At 36.4% G+C, this 26,384-nt stretch overlaps 1 protein-coding gene and 1 pseudogene across 8 annotated transcripts in view; both read right to left on the bottom strand.

Moving 5' to 3' along the window:
* Nucleotides 1–26,384, bottom strand: part of MAP2K5 (mitogen-activated protein kinase kinase 5) — a 261,792-nt gene that overhangs the window by 212,474 nt on the left and 22,934 nt on the right. For 7 of the 8 annotated variants that reach the window (XM_005862082.2, XM_005862083.2, XM_014536301.1 and 4 more), the window contains exons 3-6: nucleotides 23,559–23,626; nucleotides 9,184–9,253; nucleotides 5,034–5,074; nucleotides 3,991–4,058 (exon numbers count right to left, since the gene is read on the bottom strand). In XM_005862082.2, the coding sequence (XP_005862144.1) occupies nucleotides 3,991–4,058; nucleotides 5,034–5,074; nucleotides 9,184–9,253; nucleotides 23,559–23,626 (247 nt within the window). Of the gene's footprint in view, nucleotides 1–3,990; nucleotides 4,059–5,033; nucleotides 5,075–9,183; nucleotides 9,254–13,151; nucleotides 13,210–23,558; nucleotides 23,632–26,384 lie in introns of those variants that run through there. The other variant, XM_014536303.1, reaches the window with a different exon arrangement.
* LOC106725395 lies at nucleotides 5,548–7,540 on the bottom strand (annotated as a pseudogene).

Genomic DNA, 26,384 nt, shown 5'->3' with positions numbered 1-26,384 from the left:
CACAGCCAAACTGGCCTACTTACAAATATGCTGAGTTCCTTTTCACCCCAGGCCTTCACGTGTGCTCTCCCCTCCCTCTGACGTGCCCTTTCTCTGGCTTTTGATGTAGCTAGTCCTCCTCATCCTTCTGGGAAATGTCACTCTTCCTCAGAGAGTCTTCCCCAAGCATGCAGTCTAAATCTAAACATATTCCTGCCTACTCTGCTCTCTTCAAAACTTGTTTCCAAACTAATTATAAAGTATAGTTATTTGTATTTTTGGATTTGGGGGGGGAGGGGGTCTGTGTGCTTACAAGATAGCAAGCTCCAAAGGACAAGGACCATATTGTATTCTTAATGCATAGGACAGCACCTAATGAATTGAATACACTCAATAAAATTGTTGATTAATTATCAACATGAGGCACAGAACAAGGCCATGCCAGGGTGGCATATTAAAATCACCTGCAGGACTTGTTCAAGTTGCATTCCTCCCATAATAGAAATCACTACTGGAGCAAACTGTTACCATTTGGGAGGCTGTCATATCCTAAGGGAAGATGCTGCAACAAAAGGCTGAGAACCACTAGATCAGACACTCTCTGTCCAACCCAAAGATTTTATAATACTCTGAGTATAAATGATACTTTTTAAAAAATCAAGCTAATTCACTCATGTTAAAACCAAACCTGAGAGAACTGAAAATTTATTCTGCTTCTTCTCTGTCTTGCCATCTTTTTCAACTCTATCCTCTTTTTATAAAATGATAAAATTTGACCTAAAACACCAGGGAAAGTCTCGGGTTTCCTCAAAGTTCATGGTCAGTCTGTGTAAATATCTTTTCTGCAAGTAGTGGTAGTAATTAAATGCCCTGACCACTATGAGTTGAGTGTAATGAGTGGCCCTCAGTCCCCATGCCTCCACTCTGTTGGACCATGGTTCACATGCCCAACAAGTAGGAAGAGAGAAGCTACAAAGCATTGCTTGGCAAGGTCAAGCCCCTGGATGAGAACTAAAAAATCTACCCCATGATCACAAGACAGATGACTCACTGGTGAATAACCAGGCTGTATTTTAAGACAGAATGAATTGCTTAAGAAGGAACCATACTTTAAGAGTGGTATGTTTGTAGAAGACAAGTTGGTGGGTAGATATAATGACACAACAATCAAGGAAGTGACTTTGGGGAGGGGACAGGAGTAAAGATAGAGTCAGAGCAGAGACTTTAAATTACCTACAGTAAAGTCCCCTGGCAAAAACAAAAACAAAAACCAAGACTCAGGGTTAAGACGGGAAGGAGAGGTATGGAAGGGAAAGTAGAAGTCTAAACTACATCTCAGCTGATAAAGGGCTGTGCAAATACTGTCTACAGCCTTAAACCCAGAAAAACCTGGCATAGAATGAAAGGGTTTTTTTGGTTTCATGTTGGTTTGTCAGTCACTGATGTGAATACATACACACAGAGCAATCACCTTCTCTGGGTCATCTTCAAATACAGGCATATCTCATTTTATTGCACTTTGCCTTATTTACTTTGCAGGCACTATGTTTTTTATAGAGTGAAGGTTTGCAGCAACCCTGCACCGAGCAAATCTATAGCGCCATTTTTCTAATAGCATTTACTCACTTTGTGTCTGAGTCACATTTTAGTAATTCTTGCAATATTTTAGTAATTCTTGCAATATTTCAAACTTTTTCATTATTTGTTATGGTGATCTGTGATCAGTGATCTTTGATGTCACTATTGTCATTGTTTTGGGGAGCCATAAACTGCATCTATATAATATAGCAAACTTAATAAATGTGTGTGCTCTGACTGCTCCACTGACTGGCCATTCCCTATGTGTGTCTCTCTCTCCTCCAGCCTCCCCATTCTCTTACATACAACAATATTGAAATCAGACAAATTAATAACCCTATAGTGGCCTCTGTGTGTTCAGGAGATAGCTACAGAGGAGAAGTCAATGAAAACTTCAAAGCTTCAAAGGACAGGCTGACTCTCTTGTTAGGAAATAATGTAGCTGGTGAGTAAGTTGAAGCCAGTGCTCATTTACCATTCTGAAAATCCTAGGGCCCTTAAGAATTATGCTAAATCTACTCTGCCTGTACTCCATAAATGGACCATCAAAGCCTGGATAACAGCATGTCTGTTTACAACATGGTTTACTGAATATTTTAAGCCTACTAAAATTGAAACCTACTGTGCAAAAAAAAAAAAAAAATCTTTCCCTATATTACTGCTCCCTGACAATGTGCCCTATCACCCATGAGCTCTGATAAAGATGTACAACAAGATTAATGTTGTATTCATGCCTGCTAACACAACATCCATTCTGCAGCTCATGGACCAAAGAATAATCATGACTTTTAACTCTTATTCAAGAAATACATTTTGTAAGGCTGCCATAGATAGTGATTCCTCTGATGGATCTGGACAAAGTACATTGAAAACCTTCTGAAAATAATTCACCATTCTAGATACCATTAAGAACATTCATGATACATGGGAAGAGGTCAAATAAGAGTTTAGAAGAAGTTGAATCCAATCTTCATGGGTGACTTTTAGGGGTTCAAGACTTCACTGGGGGAAGTAACTGCAGATGTAGTGGAAATGGCAAGAGAACTAGAATTTAAAGTGGAGCCTAAAGATGTGAATGAATTGCTGCAATTTCATGATAAAACTTAAACAAATGAGGAGTTGTTCCTTATGGATGTGGTTTTTTGAGATGGAATCTATTCCTGGTAAAGATGATGTGAAGATTGTTGAAATAACAAAAAAGGTTTAGAATATTACATAATGTTAGTTGATAAAACAGCTGGCAAAGTTTGAGAGAATTGACTCTAATTTTGAAAGAAGTTCTACTGTCGGTAAAATGCTATCAAACAGTGTCACATGCTACAGAGAAATCATTTGTGAGAGGAAGAGTCAGTTGATGTGGCAAAATTCACTGCTGCCTTATTTTAATAAGTTGCCACAGCCACCCCAACCTTCAGCAACCACCACTCTGATCAGTCAGCAACTGTTAGCATCAAGGTAAGAACCACCACCAGCAAAAAGATTAGGACTTGCTGCAGGCTCAGATGATGTTACCTCTTTGTAGCAATAAAGTATTTTTTAATTAAGGTACGTATATTTTTTAGCCATAATGCTACTATACACTTAATAGACTAGTATAATGTAAACATAACTTTTATATGCATCAGGAAACCAAAATATTCGTGTGAGTTGCTTCATTGTATTATTTCCTTGTGGTGGTATAGAATGGAAGCCACAGTATCTCTGATGTATGTATGTACAACAATATGTTTACTAGCTAAATAACTGAATGTACTAACTAGTATAACAAAGATGACCTAAAATTCTATCAACTTAATCAGGTCACTCTTTCTACTTGAGCACCGTGATAGTCTGGAAGTTCTCAAGCCTGTCAGAAAAACACTTTGAAAGGCTCAAGTCTCTAGTATCCATTACAGTGTGGGGCAATGTTAGCATGAGTTGATGAAAATTATCTTCCTTCCAAAATAGCTTCAATCTCCTGTGCAACCAAAGATACAAAAATGAGCAACGTGGCTGGTCAATTTAAATTTTACCACTTTACTCTTTCCTTGTCTCTTTCTGGTGAAGATGTTAATAGATAATGATACTGCTAAAAGATGGACAAGCAAGAAAAAAAAAGCATTAAACAATTTATAAACCAGATCATCAAGGCATGAAATAGTCAAAGCACTGAATTTTCTGTATAATTTGATAATTGAAGGAAAACCATTCCATAGACCAAAATTAACAGTTTAACATGTTGAATTTCATCTTTCCCTATAAAGTCCTTTCTCTTTGGTCGATATGTGGCTAGCTAGGGTAACCTAACTGGTCATATTTCTTCTATAAGACAAAAAAAAAAATACAGATTTTTTTGGTTTTATAGAAAAGAGGTGATATCCCATGCACCTTTTCCCCACTCCCAACTTTGTAGATAATCATGCTTATGGACATGCTTTACTCGCTTGCTCTCACCTATTGCTTGGAAGTGCATCTGAGACTGCTGGGCTGCTGTGTTGAGAAGGTCCAGCCCGGGTATTAACCTACAAGTAAAGAAAGAATCTTGATCAGTTTTACGTTCTGAGGATACAGTTCTAATTAACCTATAATTTGCCACAAATTTCTCATTTCACTATGAAGGTTAATTAGTTTGATGCTAGACAGACCCATGGTTGGAGTCTATTTAGTATATAGGTTACAGAACTATACAAACTGTATATTACATAATACTCTATTACTGTCACTATTCAAATACTTAAACAGTGCTGAGAAAAAGAAGAAACAAATAGGAATTTTTTTCTATTTATTGTCTCGCATTGAATTTAATTCTAGAGCAAAAATTCCATTTACCGTTTTGTTCTGTTTCATATACAAAAACTCAAGACCCATATGTTCAAAAAAGTACATTAAGAATACATCAGGGGTTAGTGGTGAACCTCAAGCTGTCATATTCCTCCAGCTCTAAAACTAAGCAGAACACTGTAGAATGTTCCATATTCATACAAAAAATGAAGTCCAAATAATGAATTATAAAATGTTTGAACCTAAAAGCTAGATTTTCCTTCAAATGTAAAGCCTTAAAACAGAAATCCAGAATTTGAAATGTACAGAACAACGAAAAGACATTAAATAGATATATGTTTCTAGCATAAATATGTCAAACGAAGAGGGGGTGGGCACTATGCTTATGTGCTTTATTAATCACTGAAATGAAGTCTATATTTTCACTCAAATAAATCTTTGTGGAGACCAGTACCCAGGCTCATTCTGAAGAAACAGACCAACAAAACAATTCCAAATAATAAAATATATAGCAATAAAACCTCTGTATCCAAATATATACACATATTAAGCAAATACTACAGATGAATCCCCCTCCACCTCCCATTTTAAAAAAGAAAAAAAAAAGATTGCTTGTCAGAGCTTGAGAAAGTGCAGTTTTATTTGACATTTCAATAAGTGGAACACAGCATTACAAATCCATCTAACTTTACTGAAACAATTATTGAAATTCGTACCTTCAGGCCATGTATGTTCCGTTCCCCAGGAGGCTTGCAGGCTGAAACAGTAATTGACTAAATTGTAGAACACATCAGGGCCATTTACAAATTTGCTCAAAATGAATCGTTTAAAAAGAAATGAGGGTGACACCAAAATTAGCAGAGAGAAATGATTGAAAAGTGGCTCCCAAGACCCAAAGTGGGAATTATGAACCAGGGTTTTTAACTTGCAGGAGTGAGCATTTATAAATGCAAAGAGCTTTCTGACACCACCTTATATAAATTCCAATTTCTGCTTAAAACATATAAAAATCAAGTTAACTGAGCTAAAATGATTATATTCCTTTCATAATTCAAATTTCTGCAATCTTTCCTCACTCTACTACATTGTATGTCTGCTATCACTTTAACTACTTTGAAAATAGCTAGGTTTTTTGGGGGGTGGGGTGGTGGGGGAGGGTAGACGGAAGACAGAGGAGTAGAAGGGCCTTTTAAAGCCAAAATGATTGTTAGAGATTCAAAGATGGAATGTTCAAGTCTGCACAGCAATAAGCAATCAAATTTATTAAAATACAGAGATATCACTAATTTTACTATATTTCTTGCAAATCTTGACATATGCTAATATTTAAGTCTAAAGATAAAGCTGTGCCAAGAAAAATAATATTAATTTCCTGACACCATACTGAGTTAGAGGTTAGTATTTTTCCAATTCAGCAAATGCTTCTTCATCAATTGTTAAAAATAGAAAAGCTTCCTGCACATGCTATAGGCTGCTTTCATCTGAAAACTACAGTGCCCTACATATTATGTTAAGGGGCTGTCAATTTTGATAGATTGTTTGGGGAAGGATGAATTTGATTTTTTTTTCTCCTCTCTCAGAAGTACATGTATTTTTCCTTTTTCTGACAACAAGAAATACAGCTGTTTAATAATAATAATATGAGTAATAATTACAAATCACATCAGTAGCTTTAAATTTATATACTTCAAGTATATTCAAATTTATTGTTATTTTCCTAGAAAATATATCTAAACCTTAATAAAGAATTTTTATTTGTTTTTCCAAAATACATTAAAAGTAAGACTCCAAATCTTCTTTCCATAAAATGGAAATTAAAATTTTGAACAAAACAACAGTCACATAGATTTGACGCTTGGTCCTTCAGGGATCATTAATACTTCCTAAGACATTTCAGAGTATTTCCACCGAAGTACTAGTGCATTCATAAGCTTTATTTAATAAGTGGCTAACTAAGCAAATAGAGACAGGCATCAACTCTTATCTCTTAACATCTGCCTCATTCCTCAGTTTCAAACCTTTATGACTGAAAATCTGATAACCCATGAACACAGACAATAGTGTGGTAGGCCTGGGTGAGGGTTGGGGTAGGGTGGAGGGGCAATATGGGAATACTAGTAAAAGGGACATATGTAATACTTTCAACAATGGAGATAAATTAAAAAACAAAACAAAACAAAAACCTAGTAACCCCATATTTCCTAAGTTGTAGAGTCAGAAGTTACTATAAAGCTAGTAAATTTTCATACTTATTAACATTTAACATATTTTTCTAACAACAGAGAGGACTTGTAGCCATGAACTGGGAGTTACCATCCAAAGCAATTGTCCTACTTGGAATGAAGAGAACATCTGGTGCTAGAACAGAAACTTTATCTCCAGTCTTTCTCACTTATTCAGTCCAGAAATTCTTAACATGGGGCCTGACCACAGAATCTAAGGTCTGAGGGTCTCTAACCAACTACACAGACCCAGTTAATATATCCAATATGTCTATATACTAATTGTACAAGTTTGTTTAATCTCACTTATCTATATGTGATGTACATAAGCAAGCAAAAAGCAAGACTACAAAAAGCTAAAAAGAGTTGTACAATAGCATGCAAAAACAACCTACACAAACCCATGGGGGTAGAGTAACTAAGTCTCATATTTTTAAAAATTTAAATTTGGCATGGAAGGACTTTATTTAATAATTTATTAGAGCCTAATCGGTTCTGTGTTCGGAATATTCCTCACTCTTCTCCACTCTCCTACAAACCCCTATAAACTTCCCCCAGGCACACCACTAATATTTTAACTTATATGCCTCCGCTTTCTTTTCTTTTTTAGCCTTTTAATTACTTTTATTATTCAAAAAAGCTTCTTTAAAAAAAATAGCTTTCCGACTCTGTGCTGTGCCTTCAGTACTTTCACAGCGCTTTTCTGCTCCTCAATGAGGAAAGCACGCCTGATCCTGTCACAGACACATTTAGCACACATGGATCCACCACAGGCTCTGCTGACATGTTTCACCGTTTTAGACAACCTCATTAGAACTTTAGGTCTCACAGCACAAACTCCACGCAGTTGTCCTGGGCACATGCCACATGCAGATTTGGGGGCTTTCCCAACTTTCTTGGTATAAAGGTAAACAATTCTACTATTAGGAGTTCGAGGCAGTCTAGCTTTGTTGGAGGCTGTATTGTAGGACAGCCTCGACGTATGTCAAACGCTGGACCATTGTGCATGCCTGAAGTCACCGTCCCCGGGAGAGGAAAACTGCCCTTCTACTTTCAGCAAATTATATTAGAAACGAAATTCTTATTCAAAGGGTACATTAACCACTTATAAGCTGTGTGATTATAAAATTACTAAACCTCCCTGGACTTCAATATTCTTACCTATACAATGAAAGCAATAATACCTAATAGGCAAAACTGTTGGGAGAATTATAAATAATAACACAGCAATATTAGTACCGGAACAGAGCAGATGTCTGAAAATGGTTGTTATTATCATGGGAGGGGGCACAATGGTATACAGAGTAACACTGACAGGACTGCTCACAAAAGAAAAAATATTCCTTGTACAGAAATAATGTTGAAACTTGACGAAGTTTTCCAGTCACTAAAAATATTAAAAAGCAATCTGCATCCTTATTATTGGACTAATATACAAAAATAGCAAGTTCTTTTCTTTTAGTTTTTAGTCCTCAAGTACAATAGAATTAGATTAATTATAATTCTTGTTTCAGACACACTGTCAATGGCCCAATTTTATTTACTTAGCTCTTTAATAAGCTATTATTAATAATTTACTAAGTACTCCCAATCCCACCTCCTACATTATTGCCAGAAGAGCAGCCCTGCTCTTGAACCCAGCTCTGTGGGCTGGCCGAGTCACCTGCCTTTGGAGACTTTATCAGTGCAAATAAGAGTCTACTAGTTAATTGAGCCATTCAAACTTCAGAGTGTTATAGGTAATGAAAGTCTAGAATGTTTAATTGGAAAACTCATACCATGATTATTTGTACAGTATCAGTTAACGAAGGTAAGTTTAAGTTTTAATTATTTCAATTAAGTTATTTCTAGAAGAGTTACTTAGAGAATTTCCATATCTGTTCCATCAGTTAGAAAACATGGATTCCAAGTGGGACAATGTATAATGGGTAAAAGACTTAATGGTTTATATAATTAAACTGCTCTTTTTCTCCATTACTCAAATTTTGAGGGAACGTTTATATACACGTGAACAATCATATCTGATATAAGCTAGTATTGACAAACCTAAAAGGGAAAAAAGCAAATTATTTGACCAAGTGATTCACCAAGACTTACCTTAATCAGCTTGTATTTTTACAGACTTAACAATTTCCATTTATGAGAACTTTCCCTTATTTAGAAAAAGCTACCCTAAGAAAACCAGCTCCAAACATTCTACCAAAAATTCTCTCCTAAAGTCCTCGGTAAACCTTGGCATCTGTTCTAGCTGAAAGCTTTCTCCACAACAGCAGCCTGGACTATCATCATGAGTCACAATTTATAAATACCCCAAATTAAAGTAATTCATTTGCCTTGGTTTAGAAACCATGCGGACCCCCAAAGTATTCTTTAAGCGAATGTAAATATGTACTTCAAAAACAAAAAAACAATCTAGTTAGTTTAATTTACTCTAGTAAATTAGATATTTTATCTGCCATAACTATAATATAGCCTGCAATCCCCACAATAATGAATACTTCTTTTGTGGGTTTTGTTGTTTGTTTGTTTTTCAAATTAAGAGCTAAACAACATGTTATGTGCATTTAAACCTTTGGAAAACATAACTGTTGATGAAACAGTTTACTGAAATAATCATTGTTGATTAGAATTTGTTCAACATTACCTCTCGGAAATATCTGCAGAGGCTCTATTAACTGTCCATTTACTTGCTGTTCCATTACTGTGGAATAATACTGCAAAGAGATTATAGAAAGAGATTAGTCAGTAATGTATGAATACTGGAACAGGCACTTATGGGTTGCTTAATTCATAGTACTTTTGTAAATTGCTGGTGTATATATATAAGCCTCGGGAATACTTTGTCCCCATTTGCACATTAAAATGACTATAGTGAATATTCAGGATTGAAAGCCCAGTATAGTGTTATCCTCCACACTGTCATTTATCTTTAAAAGTAGAACTGTTGATTAAGACTTTAGATTAGTATTTGATCTGTAGAAGTATTTTGAAAATGAAATGTATTAAAAATAACACAAGGCATTTTAGTGGAATGTTTTCTTATTCTTTTCCCCTGGATTTTGCAAAGCAAAATGAAGATGCCTCACATTTAGCTTGGATCTCTTTGCCAGTTAGTTAATCAAACATTATTCGTATTTGGGTATAAAATACACAGATGATGAAAAACTAAGTAATAGAGACTGTAGAACAAGCAAACAAGACATGACTGATCCAAAGATGATAGGATAATTTGATTAAAAGGTAGCCCAGTTTCATACAAACATACCTTTTATGCTTTAATCTTATAAACACTTTAGTATAGATCAAATTTCACTTTAAAATTCTGGGTACAAAAAAATAAAGTTTCAAGTAAAAAAGCTTTCACGCTCCTTCAAAAACAGATTCATTCAGTAGGTTAAATTATAATCTGATTCCCATTTTCCTTAATATGAGAGTCGATGAGCTTATGCCCATCTAACCTGGAAACCACTTCTGTGCCCTCACTTCTATAACACTTGACAAACCACAAAGTGATGTTCTTGGTGGCAAAATATCAACAATGAAAACTTCCGATTTGGTGTTTTGAGGAGCTATTTTTATATTAAAAACATGTTATTTAACTACTACATTTTCAGGAAATTCTTCCTTGATCATTATGTGCTGACATTCTTAAGTTTCTTTTGAGAAGATATAGGTTTTTGTCCTCTTATTGCTTTTATGTACATTAAATTATTATAAGATCAAGTTTTCTTGTTTCCCTTAGAAATAATGTAATTCTTTATTTCTACATCTTAAATTCTACATCATCTTGGAAATAAAAAAGTTAACAAGTCTAAGGCTCTTTGCCCTAAAAACAAAGTGAAGGTGAATTTATGACAGATATGGATGGATATAAGTGTACCCTGCTCTCCAAGGCTTTCACACTATAGAGGAAACTGATCCTCTCTTTCTATGTATGTAAAAACTTATATACATACAGCAAAAACATATGCGATGTACTCTCCAGAATACATACTAAAGTAGATGTCTTTCAGGAGACTATATTCCTTAAAACCCCAGAAATATAGTGTCGCTATTACTCAAACAGTGATGACAAGTAAATGAAATATCAATCATGTAGGCTGTCAACCTTTTGGGACAGCAATAACTGTTAACAAGTAGTCTGGAAAAATTGTCCGAAAATGACTTGTCCTCGGCATACCAGTGTTTGAGGTTTCCTTGGAAAATTAAGATGCCAGTGGCTATTTGGAACATTGCTCAGGTATTCTTTTTAATGGGAAATTTGCTGGTTATTGATCCACAGCATGTACCCCCTTGCTTCTGGAAGGCTGCAAGCAACTTTCCAATCAGTGGCTGTCAAAAAAATTACTGCCTTTTTATACTGATACAAGACAACAGCAGTGGTGGTGTTCTCCTATAGTTAATGCTTTTCTTTAATTAACTGCTATGTACAATAGGTTAGTAATTTTAGTTACTACTTCACCACAATCCTAGAAATCAAAATAAAATATCCTTATGCTTTATCTAACAAATTAATTATAGTGTTGTCTGAAACTAGCGCTTGGGGTCAAGTTTGAAAACAAATAACCTCAAATGTAAAGGGTCAGAACAGGTGCAATGCATTTTTTTCCTACTATAAAACCTTGCATGCATGAAATTGACCTGTTTTCCAACTTTATTTATTTACCTCACAAAATAAATTTTTAAAAATGATTTCCCTTTCATTTCAAACCTGTGCCAAATCAACTGGAAAGCTAGATATATTTTTATAATCACTGTAAGACTTTTTTAGCAACCTATAAACATCTCTTTGGATTGTATGATTAACTCAGTCACAGTAATGATACTAAGTATGCCATTTGCCAGTTCCTCTAAAGCAAGTAGTTAGAATTTGTTTTTTGTTTTCTACAATTCTTCCAAACTCAGGGAACCTTTTCTCCTGCTGAAATACTGATTTTGATCTGTGTTTGTAGTAACAGAGAATCTGTGTTCCACATGGCAAAGTAATTCACCATCAAGGACAAACTATAAAGGATGGTAATTAAACCTGTGGTGCGGGCCTACTCCAGGCAACTGGCCTGAGGAACAGGCCTATTGAGGACCAGGAGGCTGCCAACAAGGCACCAGACCTAGGAGCTCAGGCTACTACTTACACGGCATTCCCTAAGGGGCATGGATAAAACTCGAGCCACACACAGTATCTCCTGTCACAGAGCAGGCCTATGCTGCCTAGTGAAATAAGCAAGGAACTTGGAGGAGTTAGAGGACTCAAACCCAGGAGTCTCAGTACTGGCCATTTCTGAGCACAGGATTAATGTGAGCTTATAATGAGAAAATATAAGACAGCACTTAATAAGCTGCAAAGCAAGTTATTTTTAGATCTTGATCCTCTCAGTGTTTTTATATATTCTCCCTTTAAAGGGATTCTTTCCAATTTTGTTCCAAATGGTGATAAAATATAAACAATGACAAAGATGACTTCTACTAGACAAAAACAAAATGAAAAACAACCAACCAACCAAAGGCCTCAATCTTGTATGCCAAGATGCTTCACATGGTTCAGACAGAAAAGTAACAGTAACCGTTATAACTTTAAGGAAGTCATAATTTGAAGTTGATCTAAATAACTTTCTGAGCTTAGTCTCTATAATTCTAAGCTGGCTTTCACTGCTCCTAACACGAATCCCTGGACATAGTAGGTGCTTGATAAATACGTATTGTTTGAAATGGGGTCCAGTCTTGACTCTGCCACTTATTAACTTGTAGTGGCCTCCAAGAAGTCATTTAACCTCCGTGAACCTTAGTTTCCTCCAAATGAGAATAAAGAGATCTACTCTATAACACACGGTTAGTGTGAAGCTCAAAATTAAACTGCAGAATAGAATTAGTGAAGGCACTTTGTAAACTGTAATGCATTAATAGTAATTGAGAAATTAAAAAGTGAACCTTCTAATACTGTAAAAATATTAAGCACAGCATTTTGAGTAGAAATGCTCCAGCATTTAAAAATACAGAAGCATTTTGTATAAAAAGTATAAAACGTTGTGCTCAACCTGAATACATCAGCAGCAGTTACAAAATGTTTTCTGCTGGTATCCCTTGCAGAATCCGTTACATGCAGTAATTGCAGCAATAATCAATAAGCTAACTGAGTAAAAGATTAATCAGGTTTGTGACTGCTAATGGAATCTCCAGTACCAGACTCAGATTAGTTTCAGAGTCCCTTTGAGATGCTCTTCAAAATCCTTAAACAATTTTAATAAGGATGTGACAAAGTTCAGCATAGTTATCCAAAAATCTAATTAATTTGAAACAGAGGGCCAAATTCAACAAGGGGATAGCAAGAACAATTTTTTGCTTTGTTTTGTTTGCAAGTTTATCAAACAGTGTTCCTATTTGTTATAAACCTAATTCTAATTCTAAAAACACAATTCAATCAATAATTACAACATTTTTTTCTTCATGGAAATCTGCCATATGAAAAACCTGAATTCCAAAACAGCAGTTTAATTTTACAAGGCACAAGTTCTCTATTAAAAGAGAGAGAGAAGAGACAAAGAGAGAGCAACACACACAGAGAGAAAAGACTATCACTCATTGAATACCTACTGTGTTGGGCTCAGTATTACATACCTACATTTATTCATTTAATTTGTCACAGCCTTATCCTATTCTGTGAGGATCATCACCCCTGTATTTCACAGACAAAACAAAGGCTTTATCGGTGAATCAAGAAAAATAATTCTTTCAATCTAGTTCATGCACTCAGAACAAGAAATGTATGTTTACTATTTAAAAGCCAAAAGGTAAATTACCTGATATTTCTCATACACAAAACATTTAACTAGATAAAGCAGGCTGCTGGGTGGACTGCTGAGCTGGTGGAGAGCTTTGCTTCCTCCTTCATACCCTGTACGGGTTAGGCCAGGTCACCTGATCTTTCAGGGGATACATGAGGCAGCATGGTGCATTGCAAAGATTCCTGTATGACAAGGGGCCTTCCTGCCTTCTTCAGTGACCCTCTCTGGCTTTCCTATCTCCCTAACCACTGTGCTCCGTTTCCTGTAAGTGGTTTTTTCCCCCACCCATCCTTTAAATGATGGAGTTCCCCATGGTTTTTCATCAACCTTCTCTTCTTATTTTATACTCTCCTTGAGTTAACTTCGGCCACTTCAAAGGTTTCAATTACCAGAGGAGTCATTGAGACTAATTAGGAGCTGATGAATCACAAATCTTTATTTCCAGCCCAGATTTCTCTCCTAAGATTCGGTACATAACCAATTGGTTGTCCACAGGCTCCTCAGATTCAACAGGTCCCTACCTCTCCCACCCCTCCCACATGCCTTAGACATGTCTTCTGCCACCTGGGTTCACTATCTCAGTAAATGACATCACAGTGACCTAGTTTTCCAAGCCAGACATCTGAAAGTAATCCAGAGCACCTCTCTTTCCTTCTTCCCCACACTCAATCAGCAGTCTTATTAACTCTGCATCTTCCCACCTCTCAAATCCCTCAAGCTAAGGCCCTCCATGATCTTGCCTACCTTCCTTCCCAACCTCATCTCCTATCTTCCCTTCCTCCCCACCTCACTGCCCATAAGACACTGAATCACGGGTAGCTCCTCCTGAATGCACCAGGCATCCTTTCACCTGAGCCTTTACTCTTTTCTCTGCCCAAAACACCCCTCCCAGCCCCCTTGTCCTCTTAATCCACCTGGGCATCACCCTCTTCAGGAAGGCTTCTCTGTCCCCAAAGCCAGATCAAGTGCCCCTTTGTGCTTACAGAGCACCTAACACTTGAACTTTTTATCGCATTTATCACTCTGCCGGGTAATGAGCTTTTCTTATCCTCCCACACTGAACACTATTTCCTTTTTTGTTAATCTCCCTGATTGGACAATGAGTTCCTGAAGAAATAAATTATATGTCCATTGCACCTCCACCACCTGGCATAACACTTGGCCAGACAGTTGCTATCCCATAAATATTTACTGTATGAAAAACTGGTTGTATGAATAGTGGACGAATCAGTGAGTGATCTCAGGTCCCAGCTCTACGTTTAGTAGCTGTGTGACCTTGAAAAAGGCATGCAATTTGTTTGTGCCTCAGTAATCTCAGCTGTAAAAATGGGAAAAATACCTCCTTTGCTCACCCCATAAAGGCGTTAGGAAGAACCAAATCAAAGTAGCTGGTATATGGGAAACTTTCTTACAAAATACTTGAAAAAAAACCTTGAAAGAGGGCACAGTGCTATGAATCTCCCACTTCCAAGCAACAGTACATAGAAGAAAACGTTTATAACAATAGGTGACACAGAAACTATTAAACAAGATCACTGAAATTTTTAGACCAAGTACAGAAGAATTTAGCTAATTGGTTTACGAAGGCTGAGTCAGTATCCCTTCCCTTTCCCTAATTACCACAGTACTATAAACAGTAAAATAAGTAAAAGGGCACTATGAGGAGCAATGTCTGCTTCTCTTCTGGAAGTTCACCAAGGGCCGGGACCATGTCTTGTGTATTTTCTCTTAACGCAAAGGTATTAACCTGGGTCTATATGAGCCTCCGGACATCCTTAAGTTGCTAAAATTATGTGAAATGTCACATTGTGTGAATTTTCTAGGAAAAGAAAAAACAACTTTGTAGATTTTCAAAAAGGCCTGTGTCTCCTAAACCCTAAATAGGTACTGCCATGCAATGCCTACTATGTGTCTTACACATAATTGGTGCCCCCCAATGTTTAAGGGAAGGAGGCAGAAAGGAACTAATACACACATGATAACTATACTCATTGGTTGTACTTCTAACTTACTCAGTGGCAAGTCTTACATATAAAAAAGGGCTTATTTATTATTCTATACATTTATAACAAAACAATTTCCTAAATCTCTCCTTAGCATGTCTTCTAACAGATAATATAATTAGTGCAGTATTTCAACTTATAAGGAAGAGCATGCTATTTTTTTCCTAATGATAAAATTTTCAAATTCCTGTTTTGTCAATACTGTAAGCATACCCCATTATATGTAGCTCAGTCAGTAATTACAGCAATAATCAATAAACTAACCAGCTATTTGCAGTCCATAGTTAATTTATTAGTTTTCCCAGTGAAGAACCCAACAATCTTAACTCTGCCAAATGACTACAAATTCAATTACAACACTACTCAGAAGTGTCATTCATTACACCTTCTTTCAATTATTTTTTATACTTTACATTAAGAGGCTTTCTCTGACCTCTTAGGAAGAACACAACTGCTTCAGTGTTCAAAAATAACATATGAAGCTGATCTATTGTGAATACCAAATTAATAGCTACAGACTTACCTGGCTTCAAGTCCCCCCCCCCCTTCTCACTCACCTCATTGCCCCTGCAGAGGTAACAACAATGTGCAGATGCTCTTCCTTAAATGACTCTAGCCACATATGGTCAGGGATTAATTAGATAATGAGAAACAAAAGCACAATGAAAAGTCTTCCAGTGAAAGTTTGACAGAGAACAACTCTGGGGCCTATTTATAGGATAAAGTTATTGGCTAGGATGTGTTTATTAATGATTTGGAAGTAAAAAAGATGTTGGCCAGTATGTTGGCCAAGTTAATGATAAAACTTTGTTTTGGATAGTAAAACTGTTAGGGGAGCTCCAGCTGGTCTTAATAGAGTTTGGACAGCCAATAGCAGATGAAATTCAACTTGGACAAGTTTAAGGTAATGCATGTTCGCAGAGGAGTTTAAATTTGTATTCAGCAATGGTCCCAAATTTGTAGGATCCTCTCAGCTGAAGCTTTCAGAGTCATCCCCACAGTTAGCCTGAGGCAGACTACACTAACCTTTCACCTATTTCCAGGCTGCGGCAATTCTGCTGTACTTCTAAAATAGAAGTTTAAATAGTAGCTTCAGGGAACCTGCCACTTAAATAAAACAGGACCATCAGGCCATGCAGACAGCAGGCCAAATGGGACATCCCCTTACAAATAGACTGCTGTATTTAGCCCATTTTGATAGTGCTTTCATCAAGACCCCATCTACTGCTCACCTGATATTAAAATATAAATAAATCAAACAAATTTTGGTGAGGTTGTGAAAAGGAAACCCTCGTGCACTGTCAGTGGGATTGTAAATTGGTGCAGCAATTATGGACAACAGTATGGAGGGTCTTCAAACAATTAAAAATAAAACTACCATACTACCCAGCAATTCCACTTTTGGATATTTATCAGAAGAAAACAAAAAATACTTAATTTGAAAGATATATGCATCCCTATGTTCATTACAGCATTATTTACAATAGCCAAGATATGGAAGCAACACAGGTGTCCATGAATGGATGAATGGATATATATACAATGGAATATTACCCAGCCATAAAAAAGAATAACAGTAAAATCTTGCCATTTGCAACAACATGGATGGACCTAGAGCAGTGGTTCTCAACCTTTCTAATGCCGCGACCCTTTAATACAGTTCCTCATGTTGTGGTGACCCCCAACCATAAAATTATTTTCGTTGCTACTTCATAACTGTCATTTTGCTACTGTTATGAATCGTAATGTAAATATCTGATATGCAGGATGTATTTTCATTGTTACAAATTGAACGTAATTAAAGCATAGTGATTAATCACAAAAACAATATGCAATTATATATGTGTTTTCCGATGGTCTTAGGCGACCCGTGTGAAAGGGTCGTTCGACCCCCAAAGGGGGCGCGACCCACAGATTGAGAACCGCTGACCTAGAGGGGATTATGCTAAGTGAAATAAGTCAGATAAAGACAAATACCATATGGTTTTACTTATATGTGGAATCTTATATGTGGAAAAGAAAAAGAACAAACAAAACAGTTAGAAACAGACTCATAGATACAGAGAACAAACTGATGGTTGCCAGAGGGAGGAGGCTATTGAAATTGAAGACAGGGTGAAGGGGTTTATGAGGTACAAACTTCCAGTTACAAAATATATGTCACAGGATATAATGCATAACACAGGGAATATAGTCAATAATATAATAACTTTGTATGGTGACAGATGGTTACTAGACTTACTGTGGTGATCACATTGTAAGGTATGTAAATGTTGATCACTATGTTGTACACCTGAAACTAATATAATGTATGTTGACTATATTTTAATGTATGTCCCTTTAGATATATTTCCTAGGTTGACAATTTACTGAATTCCTCTAACTTTATTATAACAAATTTACATCCACCTTTCAGAGATATGTAGAAATGACTCTTCCTTGTTTCCAGTAAAACTGGCCCTGGGAGCATAGAGGTTCATTAGGAGCTGCCAACAAGAGCCTAATTCCAGGGTTATGGCCCACAGAAATCCTAGTGCTAGAAGTCCATCATTTCCCCTGAAGAGAAGCTCTTAGTCAGAGCCCCCAATTGCTGTACGTCATGGCTCTGCCCCTTCGTGCTAGCTGTTGCAACATAGGACCCTAGAGGAATCAATCTACGGGCTACCCTGAGTCCTCTACAGAGATGGAGCTGAACTGGGTGCATGGCCACATTAATGACAAAATATAGGTCCCACCCTGGCTGAGGCCTACTTATGCTCATTTTTTCCTTTGCTACCATGAGCTGCATAATAAACTCCTTGTTTTAATGTAAATTTGAGTATGCTTCTGCTTCTTACCAGCACAGGTACCCCAAGATATTTCACAACTGGACTAAATAAGGGGCTGCTATATTTTTATCACTATTTCAAGGTCATCCAAATGTCCCAGACAAAAAGAAGAGGAAGTTAAAATAATCTTCCCCTAAAAAGAAAAAAAAAGCTTTATTCATTGAATGAGAAAACAAAAGAAAAACTTATACAGTTTAGAGCATGCTATTATTTGAAGAAAAAAACGAAATTTCTAAATGCATAATAAACTCCTTGTTTTAATGTAAATTTGAGTATGCTTCTGCTTCTTACCAGCACAGGTACCCCAAGATATTTCACAACTGGACTAAATAAGGGGCTGCTATATTTTTATCACTATTTCAAGGTCATCCAAATGTCCCAGACAAAAAGAAGAGGAAGTTAAAATAATCTTCCCCTAAAAAGAAAAAAAAAAAGCTTTATTCATTGAATGAGAAAACAAAAGAAAAACTTATACAGTTTAGAGCATGCTATTATTTGAAGAAAAAAACGAAATAATTTCTAAAACAATTTATTTATTTCATTCAGTTTCTCACTCTTTTAATCATTTTTCCACCCTACCAGGAGAATATACTGCATTACCAGTTTGTTTGGATGAATTACATTGAATTAGGGGACTAACTGCTCATTGAAGACGGAGCTGTTTTTCTATGCACAAAGTAAGTTCAAAGTAGGACCTACTCAATATGGGGAATATTTAAAAGCACCATGTGGAAAATGAGCTTTCAGTCTCATTGCTCTTTGAAGGAAACTTTCTAATAGCAAAGGCCGAGGTTGTAAAATGTTCAACCTCTAACAGCAAAAAAATGTGGGGTAAGACTCAGCCTTAAAGGTAAGAAGAAAATCTTTAAAACTTTAAAAGCCCAGAGTATTTTTTATATTTAATAATATTAATAATATTGCCTCAATAGATGCCAAAACAAAAACATCACTTAAGACTGGGAGTGAAGAGACTGGGAATGAAAGGACTGAGAGCCAAAGGCCTGGATCTGTGTCCAGACCTTCCCATTCATCACCAAAATGACCTGCAATTGAATCTGATCTCATTGGGCCTGTTTCCTGCTCTGTAAAATGAAACAGATGGACAAGACCTCTAAGCCTCCCTTCCAACTCTACTTGAGTAACTGTATAATTTTAGAGGCAATCTCCAAGTTGTGCATATTAGGTAGGCTAAAGCTAATCATATCCCAATTTACAAAGTGCTATAGAGGTCAAGAAGTAGTTTCCCTCATGGTACCACGTCTAACTATGGTCAAGTGTACCACAGGGAATACTTACACGCTACTAAAACACAGGGGCTCAGCCTTAATGGGAGGCTTTACAGTTAAACTCATCCCATTCTTTTCTGGCAATGTGGGAAAAAATGGTATAAAGAGAGAGAATGGGCAAAATGAAGAAAATTATTCTTGTTACTACTGTGCTGCACTCATACAAGCGCCTCAGTATCAAAAGAACCAAGTGCAATAAATCCTTTACTAGACGTAGGATTTAGCAGAAACAAATATGAACCCACTTACAAAAGTAAAATGTACTACTGAGTTTCTTAATGAAAGGTCACCCAAAAGTAGAGGTTAACATGAAAATAACCCCTTCCTATAGCTGGGTCTCAGTGATAGATAAAGCTTATGAGGAATCAATAAACAAGGCCCAGCATTGTTGTTTGATGTTGTAGTGTAGGGAAATGAAGCCAGCACTACGAGGCAACAAATACAAAAAAAAAATGGAAGAAAAGCAGCATACTATCTTCAATCTTTCTAGAAAATGAGAGGGAAAACAATACAAAAAAATGTAAAATACATTAAGGGAATATTTAACAGGGTCCTTTAAGTAATTAGCAATGATCAGGTATTCAGTTTTCAAAATATGTAGGTTGGGTGTATTTTTTTCCTAATAAAGCATTTCAAATTCTAATTAAAAAAATACTTTATGGAGGAATTAAAAAGATACAATAGTGTCAGAGAAAAAGCCATGATCCCAGAAGTGGAATATTCTAACAACATAACTTAAAAGAGACTACGCTATAAAAACAGATTGTTGATTAACACAAACTCATAACAAAACACAGAGAGCTATCACAATGGTGCTGTAATAACACTTGGCTGCTGAATTCTCTCAATACATTAAATATCTCCTTGGAGACCAAATTACTTTAAATTTTCTTAAAAGACAATTTATTATAGCTTTGTTTTCTTCTCATTAGTCATAAAAATATATCCAATGAAGAAAAGAATGCAACTTCTAAATAACTTACATAAAATGGTACTAATGTGTGGCAACACTTCGGTTTAATATATTGGTTATTACTTAAACAGCACACAACTATCTATTGTTATGACAAATCCTTACCACAATGCGATATTCCATGTGTCACATGTATCAAAATCCACTGTATGTCACTATTATGGCATACATAAAATTAACAGCCTAAGGCTGCTAACAATTTAAATAATTGATAAGTTTTCAATTAAAAAAGCAACATTTTCAGATCTAATACAAAAACCTATTTAAATTACTGATAAAAAAAAAACAAACAAACACACCCAACAGCTTATGCTTCTGTTGGCCCAAAGCCAGAAAATGCTTGTATCCAATTTTTAAAAAAAAGCAATTCTGCAAGTTACAACTTACACATTGCAAATTTTTTCAAAAATTTTAGGCAGAGATTCAGGCTGTTTATTCATTTAACCTTTGTAATCAATAGGAAAGAATAATTAAAGAATTTATGGTAAAAATGTTTCTAATTTTGCTTTGCTTACATTAAAGAAATACCAAAGGGCTGGGGATTGAACCTGCAACCCTCCAGTGTGGGATGACACTCTAACCTAACTCAACCACACCGGCTAGGGCTCTAAGTATTTGTTCAATGAATTAGTGAGAAAATCGGGATCTAATTGGCCTGACCACAATCCGTAAGCCACTACCAATTCATAAAAAAAGTTTTCAATATCCATAGCAAATTAATAAAGAATAATGTAGTGAGTTTTTTATATTAAAACTAAATTTACTCACTTTAATGATCATCTTTACTTTTGAGATTATGTACTGCCTAATGTTTTAATCTTTAAATAACTCCCACTCTATTAATAAAATAATGGTTAACAAGATACTTTTATTAGTTTATGTATTAAGGTTTGGTTTTATTGGCAAAATTAAACATTACCATGCCTATGTCTGTCTTCCAACCTAAAAATGAAAGATTGATTAGTTCATGAAACCTAAGTATTTGGGATCAATGAGCTACTTGATTTCTTTTCAGACTAAAAAGTGGCTCTCAAAAAGTCTCAGGAACTTAAGTTTAAAAACAATTACATAGCTAATATTTTCCTACAAAACTAAGCACTGTATTTGAGAAAATAAACACAAATCATAGGGAATATATACTCAGATAGCTCAACTAAGGTATTATATAAATACTAATCACTCAGATTTTAATAGTGGTTATAACATAGAAAGATCCCAATACTAATGTGCAAGGAAGTGAATAGGAGAGAAAACAGTGTAAAACATAAAGGATCATGGGCTTTGGCATAAGAGAAAACTGAATTTTAAATTTTTTTATTTATTGATTTGAGAGAGAGAGAGAAATATCAATTTGTTGTTCCACTTATTTATGCATTAATTGGTTGATTCTTGTATGTGCCCTGACCCGGGATTGAACTTGCAACCTTGGCATATTGGAACAACACTCAACCAACTGAGCTACCTGGCGAGGAGAAGAAACGGAACTTAAATTCCATATTGACATTCATAGCTCTAAGACCTTCAGCATGTTTGTTAATCATGGCTTCCTCATCTAAAATATAGAAATGACAATATCTACCTCACAGAGTGATTAAAACCAATGAAAATGAAATACCATAAGAATCTAGTCTAGAGATGAGGAATCAAAAAACCCAGAAATGATTATTATTATGTACATTATTGAAAACACACCTTTTTATGTGGATATGTCAGAGACATAATGAAAGTACCCTGCTGTCAGTAATGTACTCTGCAATAGATGCATGTAAAAAACTAGAACCAACCTGTGTGTGTGTTTTCTAAAAATAAGCATGTCACATTCCCAGGAGAGTTAGAAATCTATCAATACTAGTATTAGACCTTTCAGCAGACCATCCTACTCTACCTTTCAAGGTGCTGATGAGCCCTGCTCTAAATTCTCAAAGCACAAGGACTCTCAAGTAAGTTAATGGGAAGTCAATGGGAAATTGACTTTTCCTACTCTGTGCAGCTCTGAATGCAACGCTCTGTTAATCATGCCATTCTTCTTGTTCTCTTTCTTCCTACCCTAAATTAAAACTATTGGCAGAAACTCACAAAGATATTTTACAGTTTTCATTACAATGAAACAATACCTTGGGTTGAAGTTGAAGTCTATCAAAAACCTACAATCTGTTAGCTAAGATTAGTATCATTTCCGCCATAATACCACTTTGCATTTGTATAGAACTTTTAAGTTTTCAAAGGGCTTTCACAGCTACTCCCCCATTTGATCATTACAATAACCCTGTGCCATAGAAAGGACATGTATTATTATCCACAACTGACAGATGAGGCAACAATAGCACAGAAAGGTTAAGTGATTTGCCTAAGGCCAGGAAACCAGAAAAGAGCTGGGTCTCCTGGCTTTCAGTCCAATGTTCTTTTCACCAGACCATTAGAGATTTTATAAACACATACAAACACAGATAAAATAAAATAAAATAAGAGGAAATTTGTTTATTTTATCATAGCTGAATTTTTCAAGCTCAGTACTAAAGTTTTAGAAATGTAGTCTTTTCTCTTGTTGATGTACTTCAGCCCTGTGACAAACATTAATGCAAATTTTCACTGAAATCCAAAACACAAAAGAAAAATCATTTCAGGATATATTCAAATCACTTTGATTCAGTAAGTAACCCCATAGTAGTTCATCTTGGGATGGGTATAAGGGGGTGGATAAAATAATGGAGAGCACATCTTTAAATTGTGTATCCATATTAAGCCTGCAGCTACATTATAACTATAGTGTGTTTGGAAGGGTGAAAGAGATCGCCAGTTGAAAGTAGATTTTGAAAAATTTTTTAGAGCCCAGGGGTTCATTTTTAATGAGCCGTTACTTTAAGTACTGCATAAAAAATACAGGAAATTGATAGTCCATTTAGTCTGCACCATACCTAATGCAAAAGTCATTAAGATGCATTATTCTTAATGTTCACGATATGATCAGTAAGTGTCTTTTGGAAAGAATGCCCTTAACTTTCACATAAGGAAATCTTTGAAAACCTTATATACTATATAGAAAAATGTTATGGCAATTGTGATTTACGTTTATACCTTCACTTTGCCAAGAAACAGCATCCTCAATCACAGTAATATATTTAAGATAGTCCTCATTTGTAATGTACTTACATATGACAGCATTGCCTTCATTTCTTCATCACTTCTCACTGTAATTCGATCACCATCTTCATCTTCATCTGTTTAAAAAGCAACGTAATGCAACTGATAAGATTTGCATTTTTTATGTACAAAAACCACATCAGCTGGAAACATAATACAATTTGTTTTTACAAACTGATATCCAAATCCTCAAAACCCTATTTTGGGGGATGGTGAGGTTTGTTATTTTGCTTTGTTTTTGTTCAGGATACAACCAGAATCTCAATAAAGAACTAAAAAAATTAAGGGACAGCTAAAAATTAAAATATTACTCATGCCATTCATGACATGTATTTAGGAGTACGATTAAAACAGGTTTGGTTTGGAGAACTTTAAAAACTGAAGACAGGCCAGTCCTATTCTACTGTCAGTACTTTTTTTCTTTCCCACACAGCACCCTATCCCTCTATTCCTTCATTCTTTCTCTCTTCCAGGCAACCACCCACCATGTCACATTAGCATAATAAAAATGACTAACATTTACTGATCATCATTATACACAAGGCACTAAGTGCTTCATATGCAGTAAGAACCTCCTGAAGAACTTCACAACGGTCCTATATGTGGATAGTGTAACTTTATTATTATTATTATTATTATTATTACTAGAGGCCTGGTGCACGAATTCATGCACGGGTGGGGTCCCTCGGCCTGCCAGGTGATTGAGGCCTATGGGGGGGAGGGGCCACGGGTGGTTGGCCACTGGCCCCACCCCCGAACAGGGCCCCATTGGGGCCAGGCCAGCCAGAGAGGGGGATGGGGGGTCTGCAGGAGGTCAGTCGGCCCACCAATTGGGGGTGGGGCCAGCTGGGGGGAGGTCCCGCAGGAGGTTGGCCAGCCGGCCCCACCCCTGATTGGGCCAGTTGGCCAGCCGCAGTGGGCGTCATAGTGACCGGTCATTCCAGTTGTTCTGGGCGTTCTGGCATTCTAGTCACTGGCTTTTTATATATATGGATTCATTTTTACAGAAGAAAAACTGGGAGCCTAGTGTAAGGTTAACTTGCAAAGCAACTCTAACATCCTCTCCATATCCTATTCTATCTAGTAGCTCTCTTTCTCTTTTTGTACAGTTTCATTTGTACTGGGAACTCTGACCATAGTAAGTGTCAAACAGCAATTCATGGTACTTTGAAATAGTCTTGAAACTAGAGGATAATAAGGCTTTACAAGATACATAACCAGAATGTATTCATTTGACTAACTGTATTATCAAAGTAGACACACCCAGAAACAATGTACTTATTTCAACTATGCTTCCTTTATTCAAAGTAGTTTTGAAATAACTCTTCACAAACTGCTTTAAGAACTAGAAGACAGACCACGTAAAAATATCAGATCTCACTTTTAACCCAAACAAAATTGTCCACCTGATCATTCTCCTACACTACCTGCCAAGGAGAACTCAGAATGACTTTGGCTATTTCTAAATATTTAGTTAGCTTCTTCATCTTTCTAAAGATAAGCATCTGTCAACAGGAGAACAGCCTATGTGGTAGACTCTAACTGTACAGTTGAAAGAAAAATACCAAAAATATTTTTAGCAACAGCAGCATTGTTGGAAAAAGTACACAGCTTCCCAGAGGACAACTTGGAAGGGGCTACTCCAGCTGTGGGCAAACTACGGCCCGCAGGCTGGATTCGGCCCGTTTGAAATGAATAAAACTAAAAAAAAAAAAGACCGTACCCTTTTATGTAATGATGTTTACCAGGCCTGGCTTTAAAACAAAAATGTAAAGTGGCTTTCATGTGTATAATGTACAACATTATATTCCTTTATACTATATCTGTTTTTCCCCTTTGCTTACATCACATACTCTGGGGATTCTTACTGAAAAGACAGTATGAGTTTAGTTCAGCACAAGACTCTTCGCCCATCAGCCCTCCTTTTTGTCCACCTGCAGTTCTGAAGATATACCCTGTTCACTGACAAGGCTCTGGGAGCCCTACGAGGGTTCATATTACAGAGCAAAATGCTACTTCCTTTTCCTTTTCAGTAGCCGGTAGCAATCTGACATCATGAGGGAAACTAGCACTTGAGCCAGCCCCTCTCAATGATCAAGCCCACAGCTCTTGCAAATGCTCCAAAGCATTTGTTCCTGGATCCTGGTTCACTCCAAATAGTTCCCCAACTCAATGTAAATCAGTATCAAGTCATATTAAATATCTATATAGGTAGAAACTGTCTGAAGTTACTATTGGCATTATGCTATCAAGAGTGGCCTGTTTTCAGTATAAAAGACACACAATGGTGACTTTCAGTAACAAAGGTGGCACTTTCCTAGATGTTACATATATAAAGGATATATAGGAATCTAACACTGTCCTTCTTTCTTTTCTTTCTTTTGTTTTTTAAGTTACAGAATCTATAAAACCAAATGCCATTCTAGTTTTGGAAACAAAAAAGTTTCTACATAGGTTCTAGAAACTAGTATTTTCAAGGTTAAGTCAAAAAGTTTTCTTACAAATGCAGGAAACAAAGGGGAAAAACAGATCCTATATAATAAAGAGGGAATATGCAAATTGACTATCGCTCCACCACAAATATGGTGGCACCCACAGCGGAGGCGGGGGTTTTCATAACACAAGATGGTTGCGCCCACAGCAGAAGCAGGGTTTCCATAACACAAGATGGCTGCACCCACAGCAGAGGTTGAGTTTCTATAATGAGCCTTAACGAGCAGTCGGCAGGGACCTGAGGCTGCACCCCCCTCTCGCCCCTGTGGGGCTTGACAGGGGACCTCAGGCCGCATCCCCCAACCAGCAGGGCTTGACAGGGGACCTCAGGCCATGCCCCCT

This window comes from Myotis brandtii, unplaced genomic scaffold, assembly GCF_000412655.1.
Source record: "Myotis brandtii unplaced genomic scaffold, ASM41265v1 scaffold160, whole genome shotgun sequence".
NCBI lineage: Eukaryota > Metazoa > Chordata > Mammalia > Chiroptera > Vespertilionidae > Myotis > Myotis brandtii.
This window is presented reverse-complemented; position numbering and strand designations above follow the sequence as displayed.